General features: G+C 38.0%; 2 protein-coding genes across 2 annotated transcripts in view; one reads left to right on the forward strand and one right to left on the reverse strand.

The window, feature by feature from the left end:
- The window catches only part of LOC113066679 (uncharacterized), a 30974-nt gene extending 15617 nt beyond the window's left edge, over positions 1 to 15357 (forward strand). Inside the window, exons 3-9 of the mRNA XM_026238635.1 lie at positions 8764 to 8866; positions 8953 to 9158; positions 9273 to 9356; positions 9471 to 9554; positions 10345 to 10538; positions 11387 to 11546; positions 13766 to 15357. Coding sequence (XP_026094420.1) covers positions 8764 to 8866; positions 8953 to 9158; positions 9273 to 9356; positions 9471 to 9554; positions 10345 to 10538; positions 11387 to 11546; positions 13766 to 13890 — 956 coding nt within the window. The 3' untranslated portion in view covers positions 13891 to 15357. The remainder of the gene's footprint in view (positions 1 to 8763; positions 8867 to 8952; positions 9159 to 9272; positions 9357 to 9470; positions 9555 to 10344; positions 10539 to 11386; positions 11547 to 13765) is intronic.
- Positions 1 to 25236, reverse strand: part of LOC113066531 (gastrula zinc finger protein XlCGF57.1-like) — a 1043158-nt gene that overhangs the window by 828313 nt on the left and 189609 nt on the right. The gene's annotated exons all lie outside the window — the stretch shown is intronic.

A 25236-nucleotide genomic window follows, 5' to 3' on the forward strand; every position in this document is an offset into this window, starting at 1 on the left:
GCTGCATTTTGGACTACCTGTAGCTTGTTTTTGAAGAAGCAGGACAACCACCTAGAAGTGCATTACAATAGTCCAGTCTAGAGGTCATGAATGCATGAACTAGCTTTTCTGCATCATAAACAGATAACATGTTTCGAGCTTGGCAATGTTTCTAAGATGGAAGAATGCAGTTTTTGTAACATGGGAAATATGATTTTTAAAAGACAAGTTGCTGTCTAATATAACACCCAGATTTCTGACTGTAGAGGAAGTAACAGTACATCCGTCTAGTTGCAGATTGTAATCTACTAGATTCTGTGTAGTGTTTTTGGTCCAATAATTCATATCTCTGTCTTATCCTAATTTAATTGGAGAAAATTATTGGTCATCCAATCTTTTACATTTTTAACACACTCTGTTAGCTTAGATAATTTTGAAGTTTCATAGCTAATTCCGTGTTTTCTAATAATATTACCAAGGGGCAACAAGTATATTGAAAATAGAAGGGGACCTAGGACGGATCCTTGTGGCACTCCATATTTTACTGATGATAAATGAGAAGACTCCCCATTTAAGTAAACAAAATGTTAGCGATCGGACGGGTAGGATCTAAACCATCTTAGAGCCTGCCCTTGAATACCTGTATAGTTTTGTAATCGATCTATGAGTATGTCATGATCTATGGTGTCGAACGCAGCACTAAGATCAAGTAAGACTAGAAATGAGACGCAGCCTTGATCTGATGCAAGGAGCAGGTCATTTGTAATTTTAACAAGTGCAGTTTCTGTGCTATGGTGGGGCCTGAAACCTGACTGAAATTCTTCATACAGATAATTTTTGTGCAGAAAGGTGCTCAATTGGGCAGACAAAACTTTTTCTAAAATTTTAGACATAAATGGAAGATTTGAAATAGGCCTATAATTTGCCAGTTCATTAGGATCTAGTTTTGGTTTCTTAATAAGAGGCTTGATAACCACCAGCTTGAATGGTTTTGGGACGTGACCTAAAGATAACGACGAGTTTATGATATTGAGAAGCGGTTCTTCGGCTACAGGTAACAGCTCTTACAGTAATTTAGTGGGTACAGGATCTAATAAACATGTTGTTGGTTTAGATACAGTGATAAGTTTATTTAGTTCTTCCTGTCCTATGGTTGTAAAGCACTGCAGTTTATCTTTGGGTGCGATGGATGAAACTGAAGTGTTAGACGCTCTAGAATCTACATTCACTATTGCATTTCTAATGTTATCTATTTTATCAGTGAAGAAATTCATAAAGTCATTACTATTAAACGTTGGTGGAATATTTAAATCAGGTGGCGTCTGGTAATTTATTAACTTAGCCACTGTGCTAAATAAAAACCTTGGATTGTTTTGGTTATTTTCTATGAGTTCGTGTATATGCTCTGCCCTAGCAGTTTTTAGAGCCTGTCTATAGCTGGACATACTGTTTTTCCATGCAACTCTAAAAACTTCTAAGTTAGTTTTTCTCCATTTGAACTCAAGACTACGAGTTTCTTTCTTGAGAGAGTGAGTATTACTGTTATACCATGGCACAGTACACTTTTCTCTAACCTTTTACAATTTGATGGGGGCAACAGCTTCTAATGTATTAGGAAAAATAGTGCCCATGTTGTCAGTCATTTCATCTAATTCATGTGTATTTTTGGGTACAGATAGCAGTTGAGATAGATCAGGCAGGTTATTTGCGAATCTTTCTTTGGTGACTGGAACAATAGTTCTGCCCAGACGGTATCACTGCGACATATAGTTAATATCAATTAATATCAGTGATACAAGGAAATGGTCTGTAACATCATCACTTTGAGGTACGATATCTATATCAGTAAGATCAATTCCATGCGATATAATTAAATCTAGTGTATGATTAAAACGATGAGTGGGCCCGGTGACATTTTGCTTGACTCCAAAAGAGTTTATTAGGTCAGTAAACGCAAGTCCTAATGCATCATTTGTATTATCAACGTGAATATTAAAATCTCCCATGATTAGCACTTTTTCAACTGTAACTAGAAGGTCTGAGAGGAAATCTGCAAATTCTTTTAGGAATTCTGTATACGGCCCTGGTGGTCTATACACAGTAGCCAGAGCAAGAGATACATTAGATTTCTTTTGCATGTCTGACAGAGTAACATTTAGCAGAAGTATTTCAAAAGAGTTAAACCTGTATCCTGTTTTCTGGGTAACATTGAGAATATCACTGTATATTGTTGCAACACCTCCGCCACGACCAGTCTGACGGGGCTCATGCTTATAACAGTAGTTTGGTGGAGTAGACTCATTTAGACCAAAATAATCATTTGGTTTTAGCCAGGTTTCAGTCAAGCAGAGTACATCAAAACTATTATCTGTGATCATTTCATTTACAATAACTGCTTTAGGTGAGCCCAAACTTTAAAAAATTTTTTTGTTCATTTACTTTACATGTTTCTGGTTTAATCACAATAAGATTTTTTCTAGATCCTACATTAAATGTATATTTTGACCTCACTAATCCGGGAATGATGTAAAGAGGATGATAGATAGATTCATAGATTTTACTTCATTCCAGAATATCTACAATGAAACATCTTCCTTCTGTCCATGTACAGTGAGTGTTCTCTCAGCTTAGTGGCAAGTTACTCTGCACACTAAAGGCTTGTACAGAGGCTGTGGTGAAGCATGATTTGCAGAATAGAGAAAGCATCTTGGGGAGTTTGGTAGTCTATGAAGAAACGCTTGTTTCTCTCTTTCTTGGGCCTTCCAGCGATGCCCATGAAAAGGTGGATGGCTGAGTGATCCCACTCTTCAGCATTTTATGTACTTAATTGTCTAATGAACTATTGCGTATGTACTGGCATTGGATTGGCTCTCTTCCTTATTGGTGGTGTTACAGTGGGTGATGGCAGAAGTCCAACTAGCTCAACAACAAACCTTTAAACTGTATTTTATGATCAGATGACCTGACTAGATCTTGCATTATAGTTACTGAGCCTTTGCTAATTTGGACCATATCTGTGAGGATTTTCAGTCAGGATCGTAGTATTGAGACTGCTCTTATCACCCGATCATGGTTGTATTTCTCTATTAGTGCTACTGGATCTTAACACTGTGTTTGACACTATTGACCACAACATTATTTTGAGTAGACTACAAAATTATGTAGTATTGGTATGGTTCAAATCTTACATGTCTGGCTGTCATCAATTTGTAGCAGTGAATGAAGATGTATCATATCAATCACAAGTACAGTATGGAGTACCACAAAGCTCAGTACTAAGCACGTTCCTTTTCACGCTTTACATTTTAAAAATTAGGAGATATCATGAGGAAACATGGCGTTAGCTTTCAATGTTATGCTAATGAGACTAGGCTCTATATTTCTATGAGACCTAATGAAACATACAAATTCACAAAACTAACAGAATGCATAGTTGATATAAAAATACTGGATTACTAATAATTTCTTACTACTAAATTCTAGTAAAACTAAATTGTACTCTAGCTAAATGTATTTACAGTGAATACATTTTAAACAAAAGTGATGAAAAAAAGTGACGTGACATTCAGCCATACTCAGAATTCGTGCTCTGCATTTTAACCCATCCAAATTGCACACACACAGCAGTGAACACACACACACTGTGAACACACACCCGGAGCAGTGGGCAGCCATTTATGCTCCGGCGCCCAGGGAGCAGTTTTTTGGGGTTCGGTGCCTTGCTCAACGGCAGCAAAGTCGTGGAAATTGCGGGCCTGAGACTCGAGCCGCCAACCCTAGGGTCAGGAGTCAAACTCTCTAACCACTAGGCCACAACTTCCCTGGTTCATAAACTGCCTTTGGTGTTATTTTTTACTGTTCTCCGAGGTCTTTTCATAATTTTTTCAAGATTTTGACATCAAAAAATCATATAATTTATAAGTAATAGGCTATTTTCTGTCCTGTTTTTACACTTCCATGGCCAGAGGTGTGTGAAATCAAGCACCTAGACATACAGACTGCTTCTACAAACATTTGTTAAAAGAGTGGGTCGATTTTCGAAGCTCAGTGATTTCAAGCTTAGTACTGTGATAGGTTGCCACCTGTGCAAGTCCATTCATGGCTGTTATTATACTGGTATTATAACAAAATAGAAGCAATTGGGAACAACAGCAACTCAGCCATGAAGTGGTAGGCCTCGTAAAATCACAGAGTGGGGTCAGCGCATGATGAGGCACACAGTGTGTAGAAATCACCAACTTTCTGCAGAGTCAGCAGCTACCGTGGTCTTCAGTTTAGCTCAAGAACAGTGCGTAGGAGAACTTCATGAAATGTGTTCCCATAGCTGAGCAGCTGCATCCAGACGTACATCACCATGTGCAATGAAAAGTGTTGTATGCAGTGGTGTAAACGCAGCCACTGGACTCTAAAGCAGTGGAGATGTGTTCTCTGGAGTGTCTGCCAATCCGATAGACGAGTCTGGGTTTGGCGTTTGTCAGGAGAACTTACCGGACTCATTTCTTTTGGTTTGGCTGGTCTACTGCTTTTCTTTGTCTATTCAGCATGTGCTTTGGTGTAGTTTTACATAACTTTTTAAATGATTCCACTTATTACATTTATGGCACTGCTGACCATAAGCTTCTAATTTTTTTGCAAAATGCTTGCCTCCACAACTACTACAGTTTACTATGATCTGAGAGGCTGTACGATAAGAGGTGGACCTTTCTGACATTTTAGCCTTTGTCTTGTGATACACACTGTCTACATTAGCATTTCTTTTAGTCACTGCAAGACTTTTTTATGCAGATCAGACCATTCATGGACTTGACACAGTTCTATTGCTTTGGCTGGTGTTAACGCACTGTCTCTCAGTAGAATTTTCTCATGCCATCATTGGTCATGCCACATACAAGTCTGTCTCTTATGAGTTCATCTGTTAGATCACCAAATCTGCATGTCTTTGATTTATTCCTTAAATCACTCAGATCAGATTCCTTAAATCATTCAGTCACACAGATGTAAGCTTCTACTGTATAGTTTCACCAGTTTTCTCATGTTAAATTGTGACATTCAATAGTTACATTAGTTTGTGGAAAACAAAACTCACGGAAATTCAGTTTTAAACATGCTGGGTTCTCTCAGAATACAGCCTCCACGATGGTCTGTTTTTGACCTTCTTCTCCTGCGTACAAGGCTGCTGCTTACATGAGCATATGCCTTCGCTCGATGGCTTCTGAGCCGGCCAAATTGAGGAAGATGAATGCCTGGGTCCTGGCATCTTTGTCTGAGTGAGCGGCTGCTATATATAAGTATATATAGTATTCTTGCTCAATACTCGCCAGTTCTCACCAATGTTGTCAGGCAAAACTTTATCATATCAAGCCTTTTCAATGAAACTTGACTTTAGTCTCAATCATTGAAGGGGGCTAAATTATGAAAGACCAAATTATCAGTAAGATCTGACGCTATCGGTTCTGCCTTCGGTACTGGAGGGGAAAAAATTAATGTATTATGTATTTTTGCTTAATAATGTTATCGTGCAAATTTTATATCACCAAACATTTCTAATTTGCGATATTATTAAGACGTTTGTCTGTGAGATCTGCGAGATCTCTCATGGGCACATAGATAACTGTATGAAAACTCCCGGAGTGACGATGGCGGAGAGAGCAAAACGTTCCAAAGTGTGGTTGTACTTCACTAGAGTTGATGCAGACTAAACAGGTTAAACAAGCCGTTTTAGGAAGGTGTGGATGAGTCTAAACTTTCATTAAGAGTATTTCTTTGGGTTTGAGACTTTAGTCTTTGTAACTTTAGGGATTGTATCTATGCACAAACAGCTTGTAACACTCCAAAGAGAAAGGAAAACTTGAATTCACATCATATGACCTCTTTAACACTTATGTAGTTATATAGTTACTTACAGTATTGTTCAAAATAATAGCAGTACAATGTGACTAACCAGAATAATCAAGGTTTTTAGTATATTTTTTATTGCTACGTGGCAAACAAGTTACCAGTAGGTTCAGTAGATTGTCAGAAAACAAATGAGACCCAGCATTCATGATATGCACGCTCTTAAGGCTGTGCAATTGGGCAATTAGTTGAAAGGGGTGTGTTCAAAAAAATAGCAGTGTCTACCTTTGACTGTACAAACTCAAAACTATTTTGTACAAACATTTTTTTTTTCTGGGATTTAGCAATCCTGTGAATCACTAAACTAATATTTAGTTGTATGACCACAGTTTTTTAAAACTGCTTGACATCTGTGTGGCATGGAGTCAACCAACTTGTGGCACCTCTCAGCTGTTATTCCACTCCATGATTCTTTAACAACATTCCACAATTCATTCACATTTCTTGGTTTTGCTTCAGAAACAGCATTTTTGATATCACCCCACAAGTTCTCAATTGGATTAAGGTCTGGAGATTGGGCTGGCCACTCCATAACATTAATTTTGTTGGTTTGGAACCAAGACTTTGCCCGTTTACTAGTGTGTTTTGGGTCATTGTCTTGTTGAAACAACCATTTCAAGGGCATGTCCTCTTCAGCATAGGGCAACATGACCTCTTCAAGTATTTTAACATATGCAAACTGATCCATGATCCCTGGTATGCGATAAATAGGCCCAACACCATAGTAGGAGAAACATGCCCATATCATGATGCTTGCACCTCCATGCTTCACTGTCTTCACTGTGTACTGTGGCTTGAATTCAGAGTTTGGGGGTCGTCTCACAAACTGCCTGTGGCCCTTGGACCCAAAAAGAACAATTTTACTCTCATCAGTCCACAAAATGTTCCTCCATTTCTCTTTAGGCCAGTTGATGTGTTCTTTGGCAAATTGTAACCTCTTCTGCACATGCCTTTTTTTTAACAGAGGGACTTTGCGGGGGATTCTTGAAAATAGATTAGCTTCACACAGACGTCTTCTAACTGTCACAGTACTTACAGGTAACTCCAGACTGTCTTTGATCATCCTGGAGGTGATCATTGGCTGAGCCTTTGCCATTCTGGTTATTCTTCTATCCATTTTGATGGTTGTCTTCCGTTTTCTTCCACGTCTCTCTGGTTTTGCTCTCCATTTTAAGGCATTGGAGATCATTTTAGCTGAACAGCCTATCATTTTTCGCACCTCTTTATAGGTTTTCCCCTCTCTAATCAACTTTTTAATCAAAGTACGCTGTTCTTCTGAACAATGTCTTGAACGACCCATTTTCCTCAGCTTTCAAATGCATGTTCAACAAGTGTTGGCTTCATCCTTAAATAGGGGCCACCTGATTCACACCTGTTTCTTCACAAAATTGATGACCTCAGTGATTGAATGCCACACTGCTATTTTTTTGAACACACCCCTTTCAACTAATTCAACTAATTGCCCAATTGCACAGCCTTAAGAGCGTGCATATCATGAATGCTGGGTCTCATTTGTTTTCTGAGAATCTACTGAACCTACTGGTAACTTGTTTGCCACGTAGCAATAAAAAAATATACGAAAAACCTTGATTATTCTGGTTAGTCACATTGTACTGCTATTATTTTGAACAATACTGTATATAGTTACGAATAGTTATCACATTTGATTGCAAACCGATCACTCTCGTATACATCCAGGGCTTATTTCGACATTCTGACAACAGAAACATGTCAGGTACAAATGTGATTAATATATAACAAAAAATGTAATCAATGTTATACACATCGGTCCAGTGGTTCTTCATAACATGCTTTCAGAACCAGTGTACAGCAATGTTATGTTGTTATCTGTGGCTATTTTTATTCTCTCCAGTCCAACTCTGTGTATAGGTCTTAATGACTCTGCTCACAGTTTCCTAGTGTCGTTTGTAAAGCATTTTAGTTGTATTGTATGGATTTTCTTAGCTACAGTGTACATGGGCTAACCCAAGTTTCTGAGGATGTCAAAAAACATGGAAGACTTGACTTAATATCTGGGTTTCCTTTTCGAAAACTTATTGGGACAAATACAGAAAATGATAAGTCCACACCATCCCCTATCACAGGTTATCCGACGACTCAGAAATGGACAGTTCTGTGGCAAATGTTAATATGAGCCAATCCCACCAGGTTTTATTGAAGTTTGTCAGTTCTGTGAGACTGTTATAGGTGCCACTAGAGTTAATCCTAAAGTATGGGAGATATCTTTCAAAACTGGATGCTGCATTGGTTTAGTAATGAGTATTCTTCAGTGTCAGGAGAAAGTTTATGTGATCTACAGAGAAAATAAACGCATGAAGCCTTTCTTTCACTATCCAATAAACTCCATTCAGATAGGGATCTTTTAGATGAGTAACCTCTCACCTAGCTCGAAATACGTAGAGCTGAATGGAAATGTAACGAAGTTGGTGAGGTTATCATATCAAGGCTGATTTGTTGCAGTCACTTTACAGCACATGGAGTGATGTATAAAGAGCATGCTTTTCTTTTTTGAAATCAATTATTCAAATTTATATATGTACAAAGTGTTGGAGTTGTTACCGAGTGTTTGTGTACAGAATGGAAGATGTTGTTGGCCACTTCTTAAGGTAATATCAATACCCTTAGCTGTCACTTGTATATTTATGAATATTGAGGACCCCCTTGTAAAGGAGATGATTCATCTCAAGGAGCTTATCCTCTTGATAAATACAGTTTCATTATCAAGCAGCAGGTGACTCCAAGTCATGACTGAGTGTCCTTGCAAATTAGAGAGCTGTTCACCACTGATATGATCTCTTATTCATGTAGTCTTAGGAATGTTTATAGCAATTTAAGATTTAATATGTTTTTTATTATTATTATTAACAGACAACTATGAGGAAGGAAAGAGGAAGGTTCGAGAGGTTGAGGTTCAATCGGACATTCAGTCAGACACAGAGGAACCAGGCCGAAAAAAAGTCAGACGCAAAAGGTAGGTGAAATGTTTTTGGTGACATTTGTTTTGTGTGGTTGTAGAGTAAAGTTTGAATTATTATTATTATTTTTAATCTTTTAAAGGCCACGCTCTCAACTTTTGAGCTCTTTTTCGATGGACTCTGAAGAAGAGGATGCTCTACAGCAGGATAGCACAGGTTTTCCTGCTGCTCCACCAGTCCAACAGTTTAATCGACCCACGAAAGAGGTCACCTTCAAGACGATATCCCTGGCAGAAATGCTGACCAGCAACCACACCATCTGGCAACCTGAGGATTTGACATATGAATGTGAGTGAAGTAATTCATTTATACATTTTTCAGTTTTGTTTAGATCTCCGGTACATCCCAGAGATCTATTTTTTTTTAAGTGTATCTGTTTTTGTTATTATGTAATCTCACCAGCTCCACAAGAGCCTACAAGATCTTTGTTTCCAGAGAGTGGTGTTTCTTGGAACAGTGTTCAGCAGACACCTGAAATCAGTGCCTGTAAGTTGGCATAGGCTAAAATCTTATGACATATATATGAATGAAAGGTTAGCTTTAAACCCCTTGCTTTAGTAGAAAAAAAGACATATAAAAGTTACAATACTTTTCCTTAAGGTCTACACTCAGCACAGCCTGAACAGACTCAGTTGCACAAACAGCAGAGGACTCATCAGTCTCCCACTCCTGAACTTATTGTCTGTAAGTACAGTATGTTATTAGTGATGTGTCATTCATGATCGATTCATTCCATTTGAATAAGTCTGTAATATGACTCGGGAACACTGAGTTGTCTTAGCAAGGGATTTGTTCATTTTGTGTTGATCACACGTGCATCATCCTGTTGTTGTTGTTTTTATTTACAGGAAACAGAAATGATTAGGTGAACTAATTAATCCTGTTTTCAGGACACACTGCATAGCTTCAGCTTGTAGGGATGTGATGTGACAAAAGAGCAAAGGACTTTCTGTTCCTCATAATACATAATATTGGGTATTACATTCTTTATTTCAGATTTTACATTTTAACTGAATTCAGAAGATAATTAAATGTACGAAATGACTTGTTTACGGAAAGATGTGTTCATTTTGATCAACACGATTCAAGGAGTGTAAATAATGTTTTGGCTCATTTGTGTACATTACATTCATATATTATATCATGAAATACAAGGAACTATTTGTATTTGTATTTAATTAGTAATTGTAATTAAATTTATTAAAATGCAAATAGCACACTAGATTGGTAAATGTTTGCATAAAAGTGTAAACTAATTAATAATTCTGTAAAATTTGTAATAAAACTATTGTGCCAATCCTAGTACAAACCTATATATTGAGTATGTGGTAAACATTTCTTAGTCATTTCTTCCTGTGAGAGATACAGACAGAAGGTACAAGAGTCTACACTGAATTACATGACTGATGCATTTAATGTATTTCCATGCTGTTGCCCTTTGTTCACGTTATATTATCTTAAATTACCATTCCAGCTCTAATCCGTGAAATGCTGACAAAGCAAGAAATGATTCTTGATCAGCAACAGTCCATTCTGCGCATCCTCAATGCGAAGCAATCCCAGGACACCGATTATGTGATTGAACACGGACTTCTGCCAGTCAAAGACCTCCTGGCCCTTAATATGTTGGAGCAGAAGTTACGAGCAGTTGATTTCAAAGAAAAACTGGTCAGTTGAGTCAAAAAATAAAACAATCTTGTGGAAAATGTCACATTAGTTTATACTGTACTTGCTGCAATTAGTGCATATCACCTGAAGAAGTTAAAATCCACTCAAAAAAATTATAATTTCCTTTTTTTTTTTTTTTATCATGTTGTTCCAAGTCTGCATGACTTTTATTCATCTTCAGAACACAAATTAAGATTTTTTAAAAGATTTTTCACCAAAAAAAATGTATATTCCAAACTAAATTGTTTCAAATCAATACAACATTAAACACATGCAATTTGAGTACGAATAAAACAAAAGACGAATGAAAATTTGCTGATAATTTGCTCACAGGTTGTCCAAGATGTGTTTCTTACTTCATCAAAAGAACCTCTGAGCTAAATATAAAGAGTGCAGGTGTACAGGTTTGAGTGTCTAAACAGCAGATAACAGCTGCATCGAAACGATCGAATAAGGATTGTTTTGATGCAGCCTTCGTCTGTTGTTTAGACACTCAAAGTCATGGTTCATGTGCATCTGCACTATAGTCAGCAAATCTTCATTTTTGGCTTAGCTATTTCTTTAATTGTCATCGTATTAAATTATTTATGTTGATTCAGAACAATGCTGATATGTTTCAAATGTTGTTCTTTTTGGAGCGTTAAAGTTATTAATGTTTAAACGATAAAAGGTTATTTTTCACCTTCTTTGTATGGATACTAACTGCTGAAAACATTCTACACTTGTCTTCATTTGTGTTCTGAAGATTGAATTTTAACAACAGGAGGGTGGGTAAATGATTTTCAGAAATGTAATTTTGGGGGTGTACTGTTTTTATCTGAAGTGTAATCATGATATGTTTCTCTTAGATTAATCATCTAGGACTAGTTGGAGGGTTTGATACAAAGGACACTGTGTGGCGAACAATGCAACGAACAATTTCAAATGACTTGGCCAAAAGCATCAATTGGAGAGGGGTGAATGGAAAAATATCCCTGGCGGCCTTGCAAATAAAGGATGTTGTTATTGGTAAGGATATCATACATTTCAAATTTAATTTACAAATGTTAGAAAATGTCTTAGAGATTCTGTTGTATGCATAGAGAATATCAGAAAGCCTTAACACTTATTAAATCATGCCATCAGTAAAGTGTTATCAGGCTTCATTTGAAGTTTCTAGTAGTGTTTCAGGTTTGTTTAGTTGGGGTCTGAGCTCAATTCAGGACAGTGGCCCTCCAGGAGCAGAACGGGACACATTGTAAACCGTAACAACCAATCACAGTGCACCATTCCACACATTGTAAACCATAACAACCAATCACAGCGCACCATTCCACACATTGTAAACCGTAACAACCAATCACAGCGCACCATTCCACACATTGTAAACCGTAACAACCAATCACAGCGCACCATTCCACACATTGTAAACCGTAACAACCAATCACAGCAAACCATTCCACACATTGTAAACCGTAACAACCAATCACAGCAAACCATTCCACACATTGTAAACCGTAACAACCAATCACAGTGCACCATTCCACACATTGTAAACCGTAACAACCAATCACAGCAAACCATTCCACACATTGTAAACCGTAACAACCAATCACAGCAAACCATTCCACACATTGTAAACCGTAACAACCAATCACAGCGCACCATTCCACACATTGTAAACCGTAACAACCAATCACAGCAAACCATTCCACACATTGTAAACCGTAACAACCAATCACAGCAAACCATTCCACACATTGTAAACCATAACAACCAATCACAGTGCACCATTCCACACATTGTAAACCGTAACAACCAATCACAGTGCACCATTCCACACATTGTAAACCATAACAACCAATCACAGCAAACCATTCCTCACATTGTTAACCGTAAAAATGCACCATTCCACACACTCTAGACGGAAATGGCAGCACTTTGAATACACTCTGCATCCTACTTTTTATCAACTATAATTTGTACTTTTTGATCAACAAACAGGCTGCATGATAAATCTCATGTGATGGTCATGCACATCTCATCAGTAAAGCCGGTTCTGTGATTAATAGTACTGGAAAGTCCCCATCACGTGCTTTCAGATGGATCGACATATAATATACAGAGATGTAGATTACTGACTATGAACATGATATTGCGTAACTTGTCCGTGTTAGTGTTTTTATTAATGCCATTTATGTTTTTGTTAAGACAGCACATAGCACTAGTCAACTAAATGAATGTAACATGGCAAAGATGAATGCACTTTTGGAAGTTGAATGTAAGGGAAATATCATTTCGGAATTTCTGTGGTTTAACGTGATACTCATTATTATGATGACATTTTCTTTTATTGCTGTAATTAATTTATAGCATTAATAAGATGACCCGTTGAATTAATGTAGAAGTGATGACTGATGAATGTATGTTTAGTCCAGTCCCTGTATCTAATATTAGCATTGACCAAGTTCAGAGGCTGTCAGATGTGGAACTTACTATGTTGTGCTTTTACATCTTTTTCAATATGAAAAATAACTTTCATATTGATTCAATCGATTTATTGCATTTTGAGAAAAAAAGTATCATGGATTTATGTATTGCATTTTGGGGAAAAAAATATACAATTTTATAATAAATCTTTAAAGAACAAAATGGATTTGAAACAGAAAATAGTGGTTTTCACCTTTCCACTTTCTTGGTAAAGAAAACAAGTGAATCCAAATGGATTTACTGTGTTTTGGAACCAAACTCTTAATTTACTGTTGTAACCTTCACTCAGTGAAGTAATGTGTTTGCTACACAAAGTATTTGAGTTAAACCAAGGTTTTTTGTTTACAGTGTGTAGAAACCAATCACCTCAACTAATTTGAGTTTGACCAACATGCACCTCTATAATAATACCAAGACAGTTTTCCTCATAAACGAAACTCAAATACTTTGTGCCGCAGAAACATAACTTGTGTGAATATAACTTGTGTGAATACACGTTAATCCAACAGTAAATATAGTCACATTTCTCAATATATGAGAAGTGGCCATTCCTAAGAATTTCTGTAGATGTCTGACAGGAATAAAGTCAGTCTGGTTAGAAACGTGTGAAGCTGATAAAGCTGTTTATGCAGTTGTTTAATCCTAATTTGCTGAGATATGGAGAGGTTTAATGTCTCAGTTAAACCTTTTCATCTAAGGTGCTGAAGTCAGTTGTTTCTGTAGTTAATGTCCTTCATTTTTATACTTGTGTTCATTAGATGCTGTCCGGAAGAATGTCTTTTCATCGACGGCAACAAACAGTGAAATTGAAAACGTGATGAAAAGATGGCTGCACCTGGCCTCAGACCGGGATGGAGGAAGGAAGAGGCGCCAAAAGGACTAGTCTACATGCCAAGATGATTTGAGCTGTTAGCTTATGTTGTAATGATCAGCCAGGTAGGATGGGTGACCAGATTTAAGATAGGGTCAGATTTTACTGTGGGAGATCTGTAGGTGTTTAGAGAATGACACAACAGAGAGATACTTTTCAATAAGGATCACGTATTTACAATATTCCCATGAGACTTTAAAACATCACAATGAAGGCAGTTAAAAGCATACAGTCCTAGAGTGCTGAAATGACCCCCAGTATATATACAGTCCAAGAGAAGTGACCATCCATGATGCAACAGTGAGACAACAAACTATAGGTCAACATTTTGGATATATTGCTATTTTATGTTTTTGCAAGAAGTCACTTATGGTCATCAAAGCCTGCACTTATTTGATCAAAATTTTGATATGCTTTAAAATACATTTTTATACAATGCTGATTTATTAACAATGTTGCAAACCTGGGATATTTTTCACCTGTGATTATTTGATCAATAAAATGTAAAAAAAAGAATTTTATTTAAAATATAAGTTTTGTAACAGTTCACACTATCGGTCAAAAGCTTGAGGTCAGAATTATATTATTTATTTAAGAAAATGGTTTTTATTCAGCAAGGATTTGTTAAATCGATAGAAACAGTGGTGGTAAAGATTTATATTGTTAGAAAACATCTCTTTTTTGAATAAATGCTGTCCTTTTTAAGTTTTCACTTATCAATGAACCCCAAAATAAAAAACATTATGCAGCACGACTCTTTCCAGCACTGATAATAAATCATCATATTTTCATGATTTCTGAAGATCATGTGACACTGAAAACTGGAGGAATGATGCTGAAAATACAGCGGAGCATCACAGAAATACATTACACTTTAAAGTATATTAGAATAGAAAAACATAATTTTTTCTTCTGTATTTCTGATCAAATAAACGCAGGCTTGATATGCACAAGACACTTTCACAATGCTGCATAATTATCAAAAATGGTTACATAATAAATTCCTTTCACTTCACCATTTCGCCCACCTGCACTTCACATAACAGGCCACTTGGGCTTCTTTATTTATGATAGTTTGATGTAATAATAAAGAGTGTACCATACATAAATAGAAGAGAACTGAATGCTGATAACCATTACTGTGCCTTGCACATAAAGTGCTGCTCATCTTTACACGGTCAGTTTAACACCGACAGATCTCCCACAGTAAAATCTGAGCCCATTCTAAATCTCGTCTCCAAACCTACTTGACTGATCATGACAGTGTTGTGATGCATTCTTTCAACGTTCATTTCCTGTGCAATTGTAATGCAGTTGTAATATTTCCTATTGATAGTTCAACTTAAAATAATTAAACCGTTAGTCTTTCTTTGAAAAATATGTGAAAAATTTAAATCGTTCATTTAAACTGCTTTATAATTAAATTGTTTGTCTTTTTTTAATAAAAATATGTGAATAAATGAAAACAGTTCATTTAAACAGCTTCATTGTCTTTATTCGAGTATGAAAGCATGTATACGCCACACACTCCAGTTTCTCAGTCTACTCCGAGTGGGACACATCTGGGACACAGCTATTGATTTAATAATGATCTCTGGGCCACATCTGGGCCACACTCATCTTTCTAAGAGCATGGTATATGGGCCAGATCTGGGTGAGGACCCAGGAGCACACAAGTGGGACAGACTAATTTTGTTATCTGGGTTGAGACACAGTTATATGTTTTGGTGCCATGTGGCGTTGATTTCATGTTGCTTTATTATTGGCCTGTGAGTAGATGTGGCTTGTAGCAGCAAACACACACTGTGTGATGATCATGCTGAACTTCTGACTCTCTCAGATTATTGTTGTTGGTTGCAAAAATGTGACAACAGCAAGCTTTGGACCTCTCACTGTATGACATAAGCCAGAGATTTTGTAGGTGATTAGAGAATGACATAAAAGAGAGATACGTTTCAATAAGAACTATGTATTTACAATATTCGCATGAGATTTTACAAACATAAAGTCCATTGCACCATACCCTAAAACAGTGCAAAAGTCTGCTGAAATGTCCCAATATGAGTGTCCCCCAGTGTATATAGAGTCCAAGAGAAGTGATAATCCAGGTGGTTACAAAGGTGAGACTGGTGAGTACTAATATGTATCTATTCGGGGTAAAAAGGGTACACTTTTGGCCCCTTTTTATAGTCTATACACCCACAACATATTGTGACACTACAGACAACCCTATTATTTGTATCACCATTACATAAAAAAATCCTTATTCTGGGGCTGTGGAAAAATAAGTAAAGGTTGTCTCTTGATCTGCACCTTCACTTCCATTTTTCCCAATATGTCTGTCTCTCCTTTTTTTCTTGTACCTGTCACTTCACCAGTACGTCTACTGTTACTAACAGAACTGTGTTGCAAAACATTGCAATTTGTTAACACAGAATGTTATTTATCTTAAAAATAGTAAATACCCTAGATTTAATAAACCTACAGTATAATTCATACGAATATATTAACTAAAGTCCCTAAATCTCAAAATTAGTACTATATATATATATACACATTACAGACCAAAAGTTTGGACACACCTTCCCATTCAAAGAGTTTTCTTTATTTTCATGACTATGAAAATTGTAGAGTCACACTGAAGGCATCAAAACTATTAATTAACACATTATTTCATGTGGAATTATGTACATAACAAAAAAGTGTGAAACAACTGAAAATATGTCATATTCTGGGTTCTTCAAAGTAGCCACCTTTTGCTTTGATTACTGCTTTGCACACTCTTGGCGTTCTCTTGATGAGCTTCAAGAGGTAGTCACCTGAAATGGTCTTCAACAGTCTTGAAGGAGTTCCCCGAGAAATGCTTAGCACTTGTTGGCCCTTTTGCCTTCTGTCTGCGGTCCAGCTCACCCCTAAACCATCTGGATTGGGTTCAGATCTGGTGACTGTGGAGGCCAGGTCATCACTCTCCTTCTTGGTCAAATAGCCCTTGATGCCTTCAGTGTGACTCTACAATTTCCATAGTCATGAAAATAAAGACAACTCTTTGAATGAGAAGGTGTGTCCAAACTTTTGGTATAAGCGATGTAAATGCATGTTATTTATAGAGAAGGTAAAGACATTAATGGACAAAGGTGGAGTGGTGGGGGCCGCTGTTAATTTGAATACATTTTCTATTTAATGATTTGCCCTATATCAAACTGCATTGGATGCAATTGGAAAGAACTATTATTAAGACGATCAATAATTTGCTTAGCCGACAGATTTTCAAAAACATTTGATACTGTAGGTAGAACACTAATAGATTAAAAGTTAGACAGGGGTCACCACCTTTAAATATGGGAGCCGCAACTGCAGTTTTTATTTTAACTGCAATAATTTATTTTTTTCAGGAAAAAAAGATCCAAGATGGCGGTGCAGCGGCTTCTCCGGGTCCCAAAAACTGTTTTTATGTCTGTTAGTCTCATTTCAAACAGTCTCACCTTTAGCAAGATCATCTAAGATCGACAGATGTTGTGTACAAACATCAGCTTATGCCATTGACTATGGAGAAGCTAAGAAGCCGCTCTCTGCTGGTGAAGCAGAACCCTGAGACAATGCCTCACTTACCCGCTCAAAACGCACCTTAATTCTTGATTCAAAAGAACCCCACTAGACCAGCGATTACATCACTCATGCTCTCAAACGTTCTCTCTCTGGAAAATAAATGGGACTTAATTGTTGTTTGTTTGTTTACACTGAAATATGACTTAATGACTACATTTCAGACTTAGGTAGCCAGCAAGTCCCTGCAGCTGAGGAGCTGTTAAGACTCTTGATAGTGGCTTGTGTGTGTACATCAACAAAGAATGGTGTATCAATGTTGTGGTAGTGACAAAACACTGTTCATTGCTGGTGGAGTTTATGTTTGTGAAGTGTTGACCATTCTATCTGCCACAGGAGTTTACAGCCATTGTTATTGTTGTAGTCTACATCCCCCCATGTGTTAACGCGAAATATGCGCTTAGTAAGCTGTATAGCTCAATCAGTGAATAACAAACAAATAACCCTGATGGTTTTTCATAATAGCTGGTGACTTCAACCATGCAAACTTAAAGACGGAAAGATCTACCAACATGTGAAATTTTGCAACAAGGGAAAAACACACTGGACTTTGTTTATACAACAGAAAAAAATGGGTACAAGTCTGTATCCTGCCCCCACCTCAGGTAATCGGATCACATCTCTATTATGCTAATTCCAGCATACGGACCACTTCAGAAACTCGACAAACCAGTTCAAAAACTCATCACAGTTTGGCCAAATGATGCTACCTCAACATTACAGGACTGCTTTCAGTGCACAGGCTGGAACATGTTTAAAGAGGCAGACACCTACAGCAACCTCACAGATCAGCAGCAATGTTGTTTTCGTCAATGATGACGACAACGAAATAATTTAGTTGACGCACCTTTTTTTATGACGATAACTAGCTAAAAATGGCTCTAATGTGACTAAAACATGACGATACGTTTTCGAGTTTTCATTGACGAGACGAGACGTAACGAAAATGATTATAAGTCTGATGTTAGATTTTGTATAAGTAATAAGCACGACGATTATCTTCCAGATCTCACTTTATTCCGAACATTAACTTCACATGTCTTTTCACTAAGCCCCTTCTTCTTCTCTGTTTAACTCACATCTCTTCTTACAATACAACGTCCCTAGAGGTAGCATTAGGAATTACCGTACATGATACAACATTTCCCCTTTTTGTAAAAACATTCTCCTTAACTCCATAGAAGAAAACATGTACTCTGAATAAGTAGTTGTGACAACCTAGTCAACTATTCAGTAACAGTCCATACATTATATTCAATGCATGTAAACAGTGACATCTCTGTAACTAATAACTCACAACATCAGTACATGAATGGTCAGCAGAAGCAATCAGTTAACATTTGAACATACTTCAACCACTTTTATAAATCAAGGAGCAATTAACTCATTCAGAACCATTCTCTTTTTTTTCAGCTACAACTGTGCAACTTGGATGTAAAACAGTCCTGTTTAGTGTACATCATAGTCCTTGTGCCAAACAGGCTTTCGTCTCATACGTGAGACTTTCACAGAACTGTGTGTAGTGTTTTGTGTTTGCTGTAATGTGTTACTGGCACAGTCAGTCAATTCAGGCGAGTATGGCAGGTGAGCAGCATTCCACTTTTTTCCATCACTGAGCAGAAATGTGTTGGGTCCAACTCTCTTCTCTACTCTTACAGGAGCAGAGAATTTAGGATGACCTTTTGGAATTGCACGAGGACACCTTATTCTCACTTTTTCTCCCACGCAAAAGCGAGGATTACGAGCACTTCGTTTGTGATCAGTGTATAATTTCATTTTGTCCTGTTTTTTTTTTCACATGTTCACGGACAGCAGCAAGATCACATTTGCCCTCCTCATGTAAAGGCAGGATGTTAAGCTTGGTTCGCATCTTCCTCCCATACAAGAGCTCGTATGGTGACAAACCCGTCATAGCGTGAGGGGTTGCCCGAGTGTTGAATGGCAGTCTGGATGCAACCTTTCAATGCACGGTGAAATCTTTCGACCGCACCGTTAGCTGCAGGATAGTACACAGATGTGCGCATGTGTTTTATGTCCCGTTCCTTCACAAACTCAGCAAACACAGTTGAGGTGAACTGTGTACCATTATCCATAACGATACACTCTGGGTTGCCATGACGACTAAAAACAGTGTTCAGAAATTTGAGAACATCCTCAGTAGTTGCACTGCTAGCAAATGCAAGCTCAGGCCACTTGGAATGATAAGCTGCGTCCAAAATCAAATACTGCGTACTGGGTACTACATTTGAATTTGAACGTACTACTCGACCGTTAGAAAAGTACGTTCTATATAGTATGAATGGAATTCGGACGTACTACATCCGCCATGTTGACATTGTCACGTGACATACGTCGTCACAACAGCGCGTAAATTTAAAGAGCCCAATCTACTGAGCTAACATCGGTGATGTTTTTCATTTTTCTTACCGCTTTCGTCTGCGTTTTTATGTCGTTTGAATTAACAATTCAAAGCAGGCGTCGGTCAGCTGTTCGCAGATCATGCCTTCGTTGACAGCTTGTAAATCCTTTACTAAATATAAATTTAGCTTTTAATTTTCTACCTCAGAATAACAGCAGCTACAGCTGTGAACAGAATGACAGACTGATTTTATGTAAGGATATAAAGTAATTTATTGTAATACATAAATACAAATAAAATTACACAAAATGAACATAAATTAATTAACTTGAATGAATGCTTAGACAAATACACACACACACACACATATATACACATAAATACACACATCACAATATATACATAAATACATACATAATATATACATTATAGACAATATACACACATATATAAATATATATAGTTAGATATAGATATATCAGCAAAAAAAAATTTGTAACCTATTGAAATTTTATTCTAAAAAAACAAAAACTACATATTTACAGACTGTGAACAGCATCATACAGGCTGCTGTCACTGGCCTTTGACATCCAAGAGCTGCATAACATTGTGCACAGAATGAGCAGGTCAGGTCTGTCATGGGGATTTTGAGGAGGCTGATTGCCTTCTCCACCACAGATGACAGGCAGTGGAAGCAGCTTTTCTTCTGGTAGCTGACACAATAGATGGCTGTCACATACAAACTGAACCTCCAGCAAGTGAAGCCCAATGTTATTTCAACAGGAAGTGGTTTCATTCTGTTCAGCTGCAGGTCACCACCATGGGAAGTACCTTGATATCTTTGTTGAGTATCCCGGGTCTGTGTATGATGCCAGGGTGCTGAAGAACTCTGGAGGCCTATCCACCTGCAGGAAAACACATCCTGGGAGATGGTGTGTGTGTCCTTGTGTGAGTGTTCATCTGCCTCATCACTGCAGACAGAGAGTCTGAACACAATCCTGCACAGCTTTGATTCAACACCAATGATGCTCGTGCACAGAACATTGTTGAGAGAGCCTTCAGGATGATGAAGACCAGCTGTGCTCCATCTTCTTCTTCAAGGCCCTGGAAGTGAGTTCTGCCTTTGTGTCAGATGTTGTTGCATGCTGTGCAGTGCTCCACAACCTCCGTCTTCTGAATGAGGATCATGACGATGATACACTGGAACCCCAAAACACAGAAGTCAGCACAGGAGAGCATGTGCGGGACAATCTGAGCACAGCTGTGTCACAGCAGACGACCGTGTGCAGCTCTTCAAGAGCAGATTACCTGTAGGACAGTCGAACAGGTTAAGACTCTGTGAATCAGCTCATGTTCTCATAGTGCTATTGTTTAAGCTTGTGTACGTTGTGAAGGTCATTTTAAGACTGTCAAATCAAGATATACATATATTAGTTATTTAAGAAATATAAATACTATAAAATCACATAAATATGTATAAATACACAAGTATTTAAATTTAAACGTGTGTGTATTTATATATACACATAAATATATTACACTCATAACTGGGAATTCATATTACAGTTGAAAATGAAAATTTTACAATTTGAAAATCTAGAAACATACCACATAACATATCATACCAACATATTTACAACAAGTTTAATTTTACAATATGTATTACTTTATCCCTGGGTTATATTTTTGAATTCCACTTTTTTTCACTCATTTTTGATTCCGAAATTTAAAGTCCTCATCTACAGTTACTGAAATGAAGCTGCTGAAGTTTATTTTCCTGACATTATTATAGAAACGTCTTAAGAAATTCCCTTTTGCTGTTGCTTTAAGCTCTATTATACTACTTTATGTTAATGTGGTTTTGTCTGAAGCTTTGTGCTCTTATCCATGTAGAAATGAAAAATAAATAAATAAATACATAAAGAGAATAATTTGTATGGGTATTTCTCTAAAGTGTGGCACCCATTCTCAAGACAACATTCTTCAGATGTAAAAAAAAACAACAACTGGAAACTGCTACAAAATCAGTGCACACAACTGCTTCAAAAGTTATTTGCTATTAAGTACTTTGCAACTGACAAAATAGCAATAGGAAATACCTGGAAATTCATATTCTAATAATAAAACAGTGAATAGGGTTTCATCAGTGGATGAGAACAAGATTGTGTTCATCAGTCTCTGTAACATCAGAACAGGATTTACACATTACACAAATGATGATTTATGATCAAACTGAGGCACCTATTAACAATAGTTTGCCTTGTAAGTTATCCAACATTTTTTTAATCAAAATATCAACACTAGTAAAATGTAAATTAACTCGTTTCAATTACTTACAATTTTGTAACTTTATATCATTAAATTACTTAACGAGTCTGTAGAAAGCAGCCTTAACAAGCTGAGGCACAGCCTCTGATCGATAATGATTATTAAACATATTTCTCATCAGTTTACAATGTGTAAAACTTTAACATATCAGTCGTTTACTTGGATTATGTTAAACAAGTACACTTTAACCACAATGAACAGCGTTTATCCATAAGGTACTTACACTTCAAAACAGCGGCGTCACGATCCTCCGATTTTCCGTTATTTTCGAATATGAGTATGACGAGCCCTCTCCCGGTGCCTCATGGGATAGAGAAGTGTCCATCCTATGCATACTACGGAATTCGGCCGGAAGTAGTAGGCCATCCGGGTACATCTCGCCTACTGTTTTTCGAATACTGAGAATTCGGACATACTACTTGCTTCGCATACTGTTTTTCGCCTACTATATAGTATGGAAGTAGGCGATTTCGGACGCGGCTATTGTCTGTGAGCGTTATAGCATATCTGCAACCATGGGTGGCTGTTTCAAATGGTGTGACTATATCCAGACCCAGTTTTTTCCACGGACCCTCAGGGAACTGAACTGGCTGCAGAGGTGCTGGATGCGTCACAGCAGATTTGTCATTGGACTGGCAGGGTATACATGTAGCAATCATTGACTGGACCTGAGCGTCCATCTGCGGCCACCAGTAAAGATCCCGCAACCTCTGTTTTGTGCGGACTATGCCTTGGTGAGACTCGTGTGCCAAGGAAATCAAAGTGTGCCACAGGAACTAACAACCGTGTTCCTCTGAAAATGAAAGCATCTTTCACTGCGAGTTCCTCTCTCACTCTGAAGTATGGAATCATGCCCTGACTCACCGCTTTTATGGAGGGTGGCCAGCCCTGTGTAATTTGCTTTCGCAGCATTTCCAGTTCAGGACAAGCAGCACAGGCAGTTTCAAAATCAGTGAGTGAAAGAGAACTCAATGTTGAAGAAATTAATGCAACTATTTCAGGCTCTAAATCACTGGAGGAATCAGCAAGTGCCGGCATGGGAAGACGAGACAAGCAGTCTGCTGTGTGGTTCTGGGATCCCGGCCGATGGACAACATCATAGACAAAACAAAGCAGACGAGCTGCCCAACGAGCAATCTGCATTCCGGCTCTCCCCATGCCTTTTGTAGTCAGTAAAGTGGTGAGTGCCTGGTGATCTGTGCGAAGTGTAAAACGATGGCCCCACACATACGTTAGCCATTTTTCAGTAGCCCACACACATGCCAGAGCCTCCTTCTCCACTATAGAATATTTCTTTTCAGCATCATTGAGTGTGCGGGAAGCAAAAGCCACTGGTTTTTCTGTTCCGTCTAGTTGCACTTGGGTGAACACTGCACCCAACCCGTAGTCACTGGCATCTGTTGAAATGACTGAATGAAGTGTGGGGTCATAAATGGCAAGGACCGGACTAGACACAAGCATCTGTTTAATTTTCTCAAAACTGTTTTGAGCAGCAAGCGTCCAAGAAAATTGTCCTTTTCCTTTAGCACACTCACGCATTGGAGCAACAACTGTCGCAAATCCAGGCAGGAATTTTGAGTACCAGGATACTAATCCAAGGAAGGATTGCAGAGATGCTGCATCAGATGGAGGCGGAGCTTCACGGACAGCATCTAGGTGCTCTTGATCAGGTAAGATTCCATGAGCGTTGATTATATGGCCCAGGAACCGCAATGAAGTCTGTTTGAAATTGCATTTTTTATCATTTAGCACCAGCCCAGAATCTTTCAATTTCTGCAACACAGTACTGAGGTTTGAGTCATGTTCCTCAGATGTCTTTCCATAGACGATAACATCATCCAGGTAATTTTTGACACCTGGTACCCCCTCCAGGATGGTAGCCATCATCTTTTGGAAAGCGGAGGGTGCCGACGCCAGGCCATAGGGAACCCTGCAGTATCTGAACAGGCCGTCATGAGTGATAAAAGCTGTAATATCTGTACACTCCTCATGCAGGGGAAGCTGATAGTATGCATTAGCCAGATCAATAGTAGAAAATACTGTAGCACCCCTAAGGCTGGTAAGCATTTCATCAATGTGTGGTAATGGATAACAGTCAGTAATGACGGATTTGTTAACTTCTCTTAAGTCGGCACACATTCGTATCCCACCTGTTTTCTTCCCAGTAACAACGATGGGAGACACCCAGGCTGAAGCATCCACACGTTCGATTACGCCTGTTCTCAGCAGACGCTCTAATTCAGCTGAAACAGATGCTCGGACTGCAAAAGGTAAGCGTCGCAGTTTCTGACGCACTGGTTTTACTGTGGGGTACATTTTTACCTTGTGGACAAAGTTTTTTACACATCCTATTTCAGTATCTGTCAGAGATGTGATATTGGTGGCCATGACCGAGGAGCAGACATTATCACCTTTTATTTGAAGTTTTAGGGCAGAAATCAAGTCCATGCCTAACAAAGCAGTCCCTTTATCAACAACGAAGAATGTAGCAGCAGCTGACGCATTTGATACACACGCTTGTGCTTGCAGGCATCCGAGTACAGGTATGTATTCCTTTGTGTAAGTCACAAGACGGATGGCAGGTGTTGATAATTGTGTGGCACTGAAATGGTGTTTATAAATGTGAAGAGGCAATATAGACACAGAAGAGCCTGTATCCACAACGTATTGTACTTTGGTGCTAGGTGAAGAAGGAGTATTGACAGTCGCAATGTAGTTTCTTTTGTACTTCAGCAGAATTATCTAAATACAGTACTGTGACGTCATGAACTTGCACCTCGCGCACATCACTTGCTGGGGCTGAATGGCACACTAGGGATGTAACGATATCAAAATCTCACGGTACGATACAATTTCGATATTGACCTCATGGTACGATATTTATTGCGATATTGTGTAAAAGCTCACGGTATTGTTAAATAGCTCACGATAGTGTTTGTGATGATAATAGCGAAAAAATACTGACATTTATTCTGCTTTTGCCAGTCAACAGGTAATTTATTGTTGTATTTATGGATCCATGACAACATAAACCCCTGATCACATAGTGCTTTTAAAGTGCAAGTTGT

Source organism: Carassius auratus, chromosome 4 (assembly GCF_003368295.1).
Source record: "Carassius auratus strain Wakin chromosome 4, ASM336829v1, whole genome shotgun sequence".
NCBI classification, from domain to species: Eukaryota; Metazoa; Chordata; class Actinopteri; order Cypriniformes; family Cyprinidae; genus Carassius; species Carassius auratus.